General features: G+C 38.9%; 1 protein-coding gene across 1 annotated transcript in view; it reads left to right on the top strand.

The window, feature by feature from the left end:
- DNAH6 (dynein axonemal heavy chain 6) overlaps positions 1–12999 on the top strand; it is a 244563-nt gene that overhangs the window by 155192 nt on the left and 76372 nt on the right. Inside the window, exons 46-47 of the mRNA XM_078444658.2 lie at positions 3814–4045; positions 11942–12094. Coding sequence (XP_078300784.2) covers positions 3814–4045; positions 11942–12094 — 385 coding nt within the window. The remainder of the gene's footprint in view (positions 1–3813; positions 4046–11941; positions 12095–12999) is intronic.

Here is a 12999-nt window from a genome sequence, read left to right as displayed (position 1 = left end):
ACAGTACAATGAGATACTTTGAGAGAGACCACATTCACATAACTTTTATTATAGCATATTGTTATAATTGTTCTGTTATTATTATTGTTGTTAATCTCTTACTGTGACTAAATTATAAATTAAAATTTATCAAGTATGTATGTATAGGAAAACTAAGGTTTGATCCTACCCATAGTTTCAGGCATCCACTGGGATCTTAGAATGTATCCCCCATCACTGAGGGGGGGAACTACTGTACTTTGTGATTATTTTTCTGATCATATGGTAAACATACTCATTATAGAATTTAGAAAAACATTCATAATTTCACCTCCTCACCCAGCGACAACCACTATTAAAATTGTATGCTTCTTTCAAATATATTTGTAAGTATATAGAGATTTTTACAAAGTTGTATTATGGCACATATTATTGAACATCATGCCTTTAACACTTATATTACATTTGCCTCCAAAATCCTATATAATTAAATACTATTTTAAAACATGGCTTTAATGGCCACATTTATGACATCCTAACGTATTTTCTGTTCCTTTTTAATGCAACTTCTTTCTGTTTCATGGTCTCCCTCTCTCTCACTCTAACGATCTGAAAGGATTCTATTTGCAGCTAGCTTTAAGTTTTGTTTTCTAATATTGTTAGTATGATAGGAAAAACATGAAAGAACTAAATATCCATCACTAGGGAACTGGCTAAATAAGTATGGTATATTTGTTGCTGTATTTACTAGCATGAAAATGTCCATAATACATTATCTAGCAAAACAATCATAAAACAAAATGTAATTAGAGTTTAATCCCATTTTTGTAATACACACATACAAGTCAACATACATAAATTCACTGAACAAATGCTGATGAAGCCCCTACTATGCTAGGCACCGTTCTCAGAGATCAGAACACCCAGGCCCTTGGGGCACCTGGGTGGCTCAGTCGGTTGAGCATCCGACTTCGGCTCAGGTCATGATCTCACGGTCTGTGAGTTCGAGCCCCACGTCGGGCTCTGTGCTGACAGCTCAGAGCCTAGAGCCTGCTTCGGATTCTGTGTCTCCCACTCTCTCTGCCCCTCCCCCGCTCATGCTCTGTCTCTCTCTCTGTCCAAAATAAATAAACATTAAAAAAAAATTTTTTTTAAAGAACACCCAGGCCCTTGTGATAGAGCTTACAAATGGGGAAGGCTTAGCACTTGTTTTCTCCCCTCAGTTACAATGACTGTGTTTCACTTTCATAATTTAAAAAATAATAAAGCCATTATCACTTTCAAATATTTGAACCTAGTCTTTTCTAATTATTAGAATTTTGAATAAAATTAAGATAGATACTCAGACACACAGGCAAACTTCCTGTTAAAAGGGAGAGAGAAATTAAATCTACCGTTATAATTCTCCCATGCTTTCCTAGTTTCTGATAACCCAGTCTGAAATTTTAGATAAATCGTGATGTAATTAAAAAAAATTATTTTTACAGTTTGTATCTTCTTTTTAAGAGGAATTTATCGATACTATCATCTTTTTTATCATCTTAACAATAGTATGTGGACTCGACTCATACACACTTCTCACTTTATACTGACATCTCTCTCCCTTTCTTGGGTTTTTTTAGTTTTATCTATACTTCTTGGGGCACCTCAGTGATTCAGTTGGTTAAGCGTCTAACTTTGGCTCAGGTCACAATCTCACCATTCATGGGTTTGAGTCCCGCATCAGGCTCTGTCCTTGACAGCTCAGAGCCTGGAGCCTGCTTCGGATTCTGTGTCTCCCTTGCTGTCTGCCCCTCCCCTGTTCATGTTCTCTCCCTCTCTCTCAAAAATAAATGAACATTAAACAATTTTTTCTTTAGTTATACTTCTTTATATATCTTCAAGAAATCTTTTAGGAAGGTTTAGATGGCTTATGCTCTGAGCAATAACATGACAGCTTTCCCTCTAACCATTGTCTTATGGAATGTCATCTTATAAAATAGTCACCTAAGGCCAGCCTGAAATTATTTGTCCCTTTGGGAGTAATTTGTCTGCCTTTTAGATGCTCACAGTCTCTTCAGTTATGTCTAAAATATAGATTTCTATATTTCTATTTTATATGTATGCATGCACCCGTATTTTATTTTATATTTATGTATCTTCTAGAAAATCTTTAATGTTTTGCCTCTCCTCTCTGGTTTTCTTTCCTGACCCTCAGGGACTTCAAATCTATGGGTTCCGCTCAGGGGTTTCTTCCTACTGTTTCATCAGCTGTCACATCAGTTCTGTCCCCTCCGGTCTCTCCTTCTGCACTTCCATTTGTGTGGCCTCTGGGATCACACTTGTTTCTCCTACATTTGTCCTCCTTATCTCTATTCTCTTGTCATTGTAATGTCATTATCTTTCTTCTCTGCATTCTGGATAAACTCCTTGAGTTTGTCTTCTACTTCACCTATTGAATTTTCCACCTATTTCAAATTCCCATTTTCCTATTTGCAAGGCCCGTGTTCCGCTGAGGTTTTTTGTTTTTTATTTGTTTTAATATTTATTTATTTTTGAGAGAGAGAGAGCATATGAGCAGGGGAGGGGCAGAGAGAGAGGGAGACAGAGAATCCGAAACAGGCTCCACACTGACAGCTGAGAGCCCGACACAGGGCTCAAACTCAGGAATCTCGAGATCATGACCTGAGCCAAAGTCAGACGCTTAACTGACTGAGCCACCCAGGTGCCCCTCCACTGAGGTTTTCAATTTGTTCATCAGATTTTCCATCTCCAATTTTTGCTAAACTCAGCTTTTCCCCCGAGTGTTCACTCTAGTATCACCATAGCAGTGCTTTTCATATTCTTGTTGTCAACGTGAATCAGAAATTTTCTAAAATGTTGTCGATATCGGGGCGCCTGGGTGGCGCAGTCGGTTAAGCGTCCGACTTCAGCCAGGTCACGATCTCGCGGTCCGTGAGTTCGAGCCCCGCGTCGGGCTCTGGGCTGATGGCTCGGAGCCTGGAGCCTGTTTCCGATTCTGTGTCTCCCTCTCTCTCTGCCCCTCCCCCGTTCATGCTCTGTCTCTCTCTGTCCCAAAAATAAAAAAAAAAAAAAAAAAAAAAAAAACGTTGAAAAAAATGTTGTCGATATCTTAGATTAAATTCATTTCAGGGCATTCCCATTGAGCTCCCCTTCTGAACCGCACTGTCTTTTCCTAGACCCAGCAGTATTTCTGTATTTCTGCTTGCTCCTCCTTATAAATGAAGCCCTGGGCTTGTTAATACAATGGTTATAATATAAGCAGTGGCTTAGATCAGCCAAGGTTCTGACAAAATCCTTCACACTTTAGAGAAAGGAGAAGAGATTTTCTTTTACTCTACATTTGCATGACCAAGGCCAGCAGCCTGTGGGAAATGGGAGAGATGGACACAATGAAAGCTCAGCAGGTGTTTCCTCCCAGCCATGAACTTTATTTATTTATTTATTTATTTATTTATTTATTTATTTATTTTGATGTTTATTTATTTTTGAGAGAGAGACAGAGTGTGAGCAGGGTAGGGGCAGAGAGAGAGGGAGACAGAATCCCAAGCAGGCTCCAGACTCTGAGCTGTCAGCACAGAGCCCGACACGGGGCTCGAACTCACGGACTGTGAGATCATGACCTGAGCGAAGTCGGACACTTAACTGACTGAGCCACCCAGGTGCCCCCCCCCCCCCACCCCCAGACATGAACTTTAGCCACACCTGCTCTTTCCGATGGCCTTTTGTTCAGGGAGTATTCCCTACTGGCCACTAGCGGTCCATACTGGGTCAGGCCCTCTGATCCACATCTGTACACTTGAAATACGTCTTTCTCTGCTTTGTTGCCTGCAGGATTGCCCGCATGATTCGTCAGGAAAGAGGCAATGCGCTGCTCGTTGGAGTAGGAGGCACTGGAAAACAGTCTCTTACAAGACTTGCAGCTCACATATGTGGTTACAGATGTTTGCAAATTGAACTGAGCCGAGGATATAATTATGACAGCTTTCATGAAGACCTGAGGAAGTTGTACAAACTGGCTGGTGTGGATAACAAGAATATGGTCTTCCTCTTCACTGACACCCAGGTACATGTTTAAATAGCTAAAGTACAAGTGTTATGATCACAAGTGTGCTTTGAATAGTTTGTATGATACGGTGCAAGGAATTGCTCCCTCAGATAACAGATGTCTTGGACCTTGTAAAAGACTTTTATAATACATTTTCATTTATTTTACCAACTGTTGTGTCACCCTTTAAATTCTAAGTAAGTATGATCAAAGGTTAAGGGGGTAAGAGAAGTTTGAACTTTTCTTTGAGAAGGACATGGATAACAAAAAGTAATAAATTGTTTCTATAGCAATAAGTATAAGGAAATTATACCCTAACTGAAATCAATTAGGGAAATATGCTTTACCCAAGAAAAGGAAAATAACAATAATGATGGCTGTTTTAGTGTTAAATTAACTTTAAAATTAAAATGGGATTTTATCTATGTCTATAAGAACAAATGTAACTGTTCTTGAATTTGTTCTAAACAAGAAAATTTTCTACATTGACTACACTTAGGCATTTTAACATGAGGGAAAATAAACCTCTATAGAAATCAGCCAAGCAATAAAAAAGTAATGGATCTGATGCGTAAATATTTTAAATTATTTTAAATTAAGTACAATCATAAAATGGGAAAATATTTTTAACATCGGTGACATGCAGTGAATTTATACCTGAATATGTTAACATTTTTTACAAATGAGAAAGGACCCAGAGTCAAATGTATATACTCCACCAGCTTTGGCCACCAGCAGTGCCTGCCCTGGTCCCTAGCTGCTCAACCTGGAGGCACAGCTGGGGACGCCAATAGCCCTTGCAGCCACTGTGACCCCCCCTGCAGCGCTCACCAAGGCACACATACTGTGGATTCCAGCAGCCGCCTCAGCCGAAGAAACATAACACACTCGTAGGCCCAGCACCACTACCCATCCCCACGCTTGGTGCCCTGCACCTCTAGACCTGGGGCTACAGCATGCTCCATTGTGCCCCCACCTACACGTGAAAGTCTGCCCTTACTGAATTCAGTCCATAAAGTCTGGAAGAGGGAACTCCCTCAAACATGCATACACCTACATAAGGCTACAGATATCATGAAGAACCAAGGAAACACGACCCCACCAAAGAAATACTGTAAGCCTCCCGTAACTGGCCCCAAAGATATGGAGACCCAGGCATTGTCGCACAAAGAACTCTAAACAATTACTCTAAAGATGTTCAGAGAGCTACAAGAGAACACATGTAAACAATTTAACTATAGCAGGAAAATAATACATGAACAAAATGATGGAGAATGACATCACCAAGACCACAATATAGGTCATTCCTGACATCACTCTCCCTCACACGAACAACCTACAATAGTTATTCATGGACAAGACACCACTGAGGGAACCCTAGGACACAGGGCAGAGGCTGAACCACTCCCTGCACCACAGGGACCAAGACAGACCACATTAGAAGGGTAAGTGGAGCAGCCACAGACTGATCACATTGCCCCTCCCCCAAGCCAGCACACCACCACCCCAAGAGGTCTCCCCTGAGCCTACAGTTCCTCCAGTGGAAAGAGAGAGTCCGGGGGGAACATCCAGCTCCCCTTGCATTGTGGGTAACTTCTTGTGTATTCCACTCCAGTCTCACATCACAGGGATCTCAGGGAAACCTGAAGGACTTGACCGCAGAAAATCAGATTGTGGTGGAGAAGGCAGCGTGGGCTTGCAACACCCAACACCTGGCTCTTGGCAGTCTGAGTTCCTACCTGCAGTGCCCAAACAGTAGTCCCAGCCAGCAGTTTTGTGCAGTATGACCAGGGAACTCAGCAGAATCCAGGGCTTCCTGATTCAAGGTCCTCAAACAAAGAGCCTTGCTGGCCCTGGAGCTCCCCCACCGCACCCAGGCAGAGGAGCTGAGTCATAGCCCTACACACCACTGGGGTGTAACTCCCACCCCTGCCCAACTGGAAAGCTTGGCCTGAATGCCTGGGAAGTTGTATAGACCAGCAACGATCAAGTGAAAAGTAGAGCAAGCAGAGCTGATCATCCGCAGAGCAAAGCCAGTGGCCCCATACAGAAAGGGGACTTGGGGGCACAGGTTGGCCTGAGTCAAGACCACAAAGAAAGTGCCTTTCTGGCACTGGAGCCAGTTCTCTTGCTCCACCCTGGTGGAGAAACTGATTTGTACCTCCACCCATTGCTGAACACAGCTTTTAGCCCACCTGACCAGGGAACCTGCCTGGCCCATCCAACAGCCCTGCTCCCTGTCTACAAAGCAAAACCAGTGGTTTCATCTGGTCAGTACACAGCCTTGCTTGAGTTAGGTTCCCAAACAATGAGCCCTGCAAGCCTTGGACCCACTCCGTGGCCCTACCAGGAGAGGAAGCTAATTCATAGCCTTACCTGCTGCTGAGTATAGTACACAGTCCCAACCATCTAGGAAGCCAGACCACAGAATCTAGGCAACCACACAGCCCATCCTACAGCCTTGCTTGGGCAGAGAACCAAGTCAGCGTCCTATCCAACTATTCTCACCCAGCAACACCCCACCCCCAACCTCAGAGCTTGGGCAGTGGCCTTGCCCCCAAGTAGACCCTGACAGCAAGTCCCACCTGCTCAAGGATTACTAGCTGACATGTCCAGAAACCCAAACTAAGCAGAGTGGTGAAGAACTGCCTCTGTCACAGCAAACCTATAAAGTCTCGAAGAGGAGACCACTTACTCAAATGTGCAGATACCAAAGTAAGGAATCAAGGATCATGACACCAAAGAAAATGAATAGAGCCCCACTAACTGACTCTAAATACTAAATAAATGGAGATCTATGAACTGTCAAACAAAGAATTCAGAATAATCCTCTTAAAGAAATTTAGTGAACTATAAGAACACACAGATGACTAAACAAAAATGGGAAAAGCAATGCATGAACAGAACAAGGAGGTGAACAAAGAAAAAGAAACCATCAAAAAACCCAAACAAATCCTGAGCAAAAAAATTTAATGGAGAGCTTCAGAAGCAGATTTGATCATGCAGAAGAATCAATCACTTAAAAGACAGGATGTTTGAAATTATCCAGTCAGAGAGGCAAAAAGAAAAAAGAATGAAAAAGTTTACAAGACCTTTAGGACATAATGAAAAGAAATAATTTCCCAATCATGGGAATTCCAGAAGAAAAGAAAGAAAAAGGAACAAAAAGTATATTTACAGCAATAATGGCTGAAAACTTTCCAAACCTGGGGAGAGAAATGGACATCCAGATTCAATAGGTTAAAGCCAAACAGGGCCACTCTGAGACCCATTATAAGTAAATATATATAAAGAACTCATACAAATCAATAGCAAAAAAAATTCAATTTAAGAAAATGGGCAGAGGATCTGAATAGACATTTTTCCAAAGAAGACATACACATGGCCAACAGGTACATGAAAAGATACTCCAGGGCACCTGGGTGGCTCAGTCGGTTAAGCATCAATTTCAGCTCAGGTCATGATCTCACAGTTTGTGGGTTCAAGCCCCGCATCAGGCTCTGTGCTGGCAGCTCAGAGCCTGGAGCCTGCTATGGATTCTGTGTCTCCCTCTCTCTCTGCCCCTCCCCTGCTTATGTACTATCTCTCTGTGTCTCAAAAAATGAATAAACATTCTTAAAAATTAAAAGAAAAGTAGAGATACTCCACATCAGTAATCATCAGGGAAATGTAAATCAAAACCACAATGAGATGTCACCTCACACAATTTATGCCAATAAATTAGATAACCCCGAAAAAATGGATAAAATCCTAGAAACATACAAAGATAGCTACCATGGCTATCATCAAAAAGACAAGAGAGAACAAGCATTGGCAAGGATGTGGAGAAACGGGAACCCTATGCACTATTGGTGGGAATGTAAATTGGTGCAGCCACTATGGAAAATAATATGGAGGTTCCTCAAACACTTAAAATATGGAGGTTCCAGAACTACCATATCATCCAGCCATCCCACTCCTGGGTATATATACAAAGGAAATGAAAACAGGATCTCATAGAGATATCTGAACTCCTATGTTTATTGCAACATTATTCACAATAGTCAAGATATGGAAACAACCTAAGTGTCCATCAATAGATGAATGGATAAAGAAGATATGGCATATACATACACATACACATAATGGAGTATTACTCAGCATTGAGACAGAAGGAAATCCTGCTGCTTACAACGACATGGATAAACCTTGAGGGCATTATGCTAAATGAAACAGTGGACAGAGAAAGACAAATACTCTATGATATCACTTCCATGAGGATCTAAAAAAAGCCAAACTCATGGAAACAGAAAGCATAGTGGTTACCAGGGGCTGGGGGATGCAGAAAATGGTGAGAGGTTGGTCAAAGGGTACAAACTTCCAGTTATAAGATGAATTAAGTTCTAAGGATCTAATGTACAGCATGGTGACTATAGTTAACAATAATGTATTATATGGGATGAGCACTGGGTGTTGTATGGAAACCAATTTGACAATAAACTTCATATATTGAAAAAAATAAATAAATAAAATAAAAAATTTAAAAAAATAATGTATTATGTACTTTAATGTTGTTAAGAGAGTAAATCTTAAATGTTTGCACCACAAAACAAAGAAATGGTAATTATATGATGTGATGGAAATGTTAACTAACGCTTCTATAGTGGTAATCATGTTGCAATATGTAAATATAACAAATCAATACATTGTATGCCTTAAGTTTATACTATGTTATATGTCCATTAAATCTCGATAAAGCTGGAAAATAAATACAAATACAGTCTTTTTCAAATGAAAAGGAAAAGACAAGCCCATCAATAGAAGAAATATAAAAATGTAATAAAATGCAAATAGAAAGTTCCTTTAAAAAAAGAATTCAAGGGCTTTAAAGACCTGAAAAATGTTCAGCCTTCCCAGTAACCAAAGAAATTTAAGTAAAGATAAATGCCAGGGGTTGGCCTTGCACATTGACAAAGGTTAAAAATCATAATATTCATTGTTGACAAAGATGTCGGAAAACAGGCCTTGCATAGAACTCACCAGTGAATTAGCAAAATCTTCTAGAAGGTAGTAGCAATATGTAGATAAATTCCTTAAATTACTCTTACTTATAATTACAGCTGCATACAAAGTTGTATGTGCAAGAATATCTATTGCAGTATTTTAAAATAATGGGGTATCTGGGTGGCCTAGTTGGTCTTTAAGCATCCAACTCTTGATTTCTGCTCAGGGCATGATCTCATGATAGGCGAAACTGAGTGAGTCATTGGACTCCACACTGACAGCCTGGAGCCAACTTAAGGTTTTCTCTCCCTCTCTCTCTGTTCCTCCCCTGCTTGTACATGTGTGCGTGCATGCTTTCTCTCTCTCTCAAAATAAATAAACTTTAAAAATAAAATAAAATAAAATAAAATAAAATAAAATAAAATAAAATAAAATAACAGTTAATCTGAAATAGCCTTATTATTCACAAGTTATTTGTGGTATAATTATACAATAGGACACTGTAAAAAAATTAAAATTACTTTGTAGAAATATACACATTAATTAATGTGAAAAACGTTTATGATGTGTTGTTACATCATAACACATATACAAATCATCTACCATATAGGTTCTTTGTCTTAATATATATCTAAACAGATATGCTGTATATACAATTTGAAAATGTCTGGGTCATGGGATTGTGAGTTATTGTTTTTTTATTTTCTTAGTTGTGTTCATCAGTAGTTTCTTATTACTCTGATATTAAAATATTTTTTATAAGTTTAATGTTGCTTTTAAAACTCCAAAAATAAGATCAGACTGTCTTGCTCCACTTTAAGCAAACAAAAGGCTATTACACTCTGTTAAAAGCCCCAATCAATCTCAAATGTTCTATGCTAATGGAGAGTAAACATAACCATAATAACTAAAATTAATGTGTGTATATATGCATGTATATATATATAACTATTATAAATATGAGAAGTTGAGACAAGATGTTAAAAATAGAGTTTAATTTGCTATTTCTAGCAAATACAAAGTAGAAATAAGTATGTTTAAATAATATGAAGAATATAATTTCTAAGCTGGAATTGATGGCTATATACTATAATTATATTTTACAAAGAAAGTAAATATTTTCTAGTACTACTGAAGGTTTACAAAAATTGGCCATATGTTAGGTTTAAACAGATTTTCAATAAATTCAAAAAAGCATAAACTATGCTGATAACATCCTTTGTCCATGCTCTAATCAAAGGAGAAATTAATGATGTGGCTCAGCACTTTAAAACATTTATATAAAGAATTCCTGAGTCAAGAACATCAGAATTTAAATCTCTATTTTAGAGAACAAGGAAATGAACTTAATATAAATAGAAATCTGTGCGATGCAACCAAACAGTTCTTAGGATTAAATTTATAGATTTGAATAAAAAATTAGAAACTACATAAATTAGGGGCACCCGGGCAGCTCAGTCAGTTAAGCTTCTGACTCTTGATTTTGGCTCAGGTCATGATCTCACAGTTCGTGAGATCGAGCCCTCCCCATGTCCAGGCTCTGTCCTGCAGCATGGGGCCTGCTTAGGATTCTCTCTCTCTCCCTCTCTCTTTCTACCCTTCCCCCACTCGTGTGGCTCATGTGCATATGCACTCTTTCTCTCTCTCTCTCTCAAAATAAATTAATAAACATTAAATAGAAAAAGAAGCTACTTAAATTAGTTGACTTAAAATTTTAGGAAAATAAAGGTCACAAGGAAGAACAAAAATAAAAAAAGCAAATAATAAGATAAAGGTAGAAATAAGTAAATTATGACAAAGAACTAGTGTTTGCTCTTGGGGAAAATTAACAAGACACAATTATTCCAACTTTAAGAAAAAAACAAAAAGTTACAAATGAAGAAAATAAAGTAACAGATACTTTGTCATAGTTAAATAATAGGACCCAAACTTTTTTAAAACTAAAAAGTTAACTAAAACAAAAGGATAAATGATAGATTTTTAATATTTGCATCAATTATTAGAGGCAAAGGTTTATTTTGTAGTATGAAAATTACTCATTCAAATTTAAAAGTAAACTCCAATATATAAATGATTACAGTTTGAACCGATCTTGTAAAGTTTATTTATCTATTTTATGAGCGAGACTGTGAGCTGTCAGTACAGAGCCCAACATGGGGCTTGATCTCACAAATTGTGAGATTATGACCTGAGCCAAAACTAAGAGCCAGACACAACCAACTGAGCCACCCAGACACCCCTGAACATATATTTTAATGGAAAATGGTAAATGTGGAATTACATTTGCCCTTGCTAATAATCAAAGAAATGGAAATTAAATTCTCCCAAAGCAAACACTTATACTCCCTAACCTTGTAAAAATAAATGTTAAAGGTTCATGAAATCATATTTGAGTTGAATGGGAAATTTAAAATCTTTCAAAATCCAGAAACTATTCATGCATTTTAATGGCTAGTCTCCCACCTGGGAGTTTATCCCCAGGAAATAACACAACTGGGGAGGAAAATTATAGTCCTACATATGTTCTTAAAATGTAAACAAAACTGTGGACCATTTAAGTCTATGGGAAAATGTGGCACATCAGCTCTATAGTATGTTATGCTATACGATAAGTACTGTACAGAACCATGGATACATATTTATGAGAAAAGTTAGCTGAAAGAGGGCAGAATATAAAATGTTTACACGTATTACTTGAACCATGTAAAAGACCAATGCCTTTTAAGAAACAAAACAGAAAGGAAAAAGGAAAAATCAATTACTTCTATATTAAAATATTAAGATTCTAATTTTTAATATTATTTTCTCTTAAAGATAAAATTAACTCAATGTGGATTTTGATTGAATATTTGCTTTACAATTTACAAGTAATAAATAAAAAATCTAAACTGGTTGAGTGAATTACAACGATCACTCTGCTTTCTTCCACAGATTGTAGTAGAAGAATTCCTAGAAGATATAAATAACATCCTGAACTCCGGTGAAGTGCCCAATTTATTTGAAAAGGATGAACTGGAACAGGTTTTAGCAGCCACCAGACCACGAGCGAAAGAAGTAGGAATTTCCGAGGGGAATAGAGATGAGGTAGGACACAATGGTGATAGGCTTTACTAAGACACAAAGTTGTGTCTGCCTTTTTTTCTTTTTCTTTTAATGATCTACATCTCCCTTTGAGGAGTCCATGGATGGATTTTTGCCCTGAATATAATTGTCTTCCTTTGTAATTCTATGTATTTTACTTCCTACATTTGAAGCATTGCTACACCAGACTTCCAGAGAGATCAGTGGGAAGCAGAAAACAGAATCCCTACTGCCCCATGGATGTCAGAGCCTTGTCTAAACAGGACAGTTTGCCTTATCCTTCTTTAAACACAGATGTATTTCACACGTCCTCAGTGCCCTGCCTGAGGAATCCAGTATTTTGGATCCCCTTGCCTATTCTCAAGGTTACAGCACCTAAAACAGAAATGGATTCCCCCACCTCTCCCCAGCCAGCCCCATCTCGGAAACAACCCAGCTCCTGTCCTCTCCCATTTCTCCACCATGGTGCTAGATTCTGTGCACTGCCATCGGTCTACCCTAGTGTTTCCCCTTGCTTCTACACCTTTAATTTTTTTGACCATTCTTTCTTATGTGTTTTCTTCTGTATCCTTTCGTGAGATCTCTTCTGCTAGGTCAGGGCTTCTAAGTACAGACAGCAGGGTCTACTTCAGCTGACGTAAGCAGAAAGGGTTTATCTGAGGAACACAGAATCACTGAGAGAGCCCAAGAAAGGGACTCTAGGCTAAATTCCTCAGAACGAACATGAGATGCAATTGGTAGAAGTCAGCGGTCAGGGAAGCTGCTGAAGCAGGAAGCCACTGAACCGATCAGCATGTTGCTGCTTCGGCTGCCAGCTCCAAAGCCACGTGACCCCAACCAGGTCAGAAAGCAGTGGAAATAAGGAGCCACATCAGAGATAGTTCTCCGGGTCCACGCCCCTTCTGCTA

The sequence above is a fragment of the Panthera onca genome, chromosome A3 (genome assembly GCF_046562875.1).
Source record: "Panthera onca isolate mPanOnc1 chromosome A3, mPanOnc1 haplotype 2, whole genome shotgun sequence".
NCBI classification, from domain to species: Eukaryota; Metazoa; Chordata; class Mammalia; order Carnivora; family Felidae; genus Panthera; species Panthera onca.
This window is presented reverse-complemented; position numbering and strand designations above follow the sequence as displayed.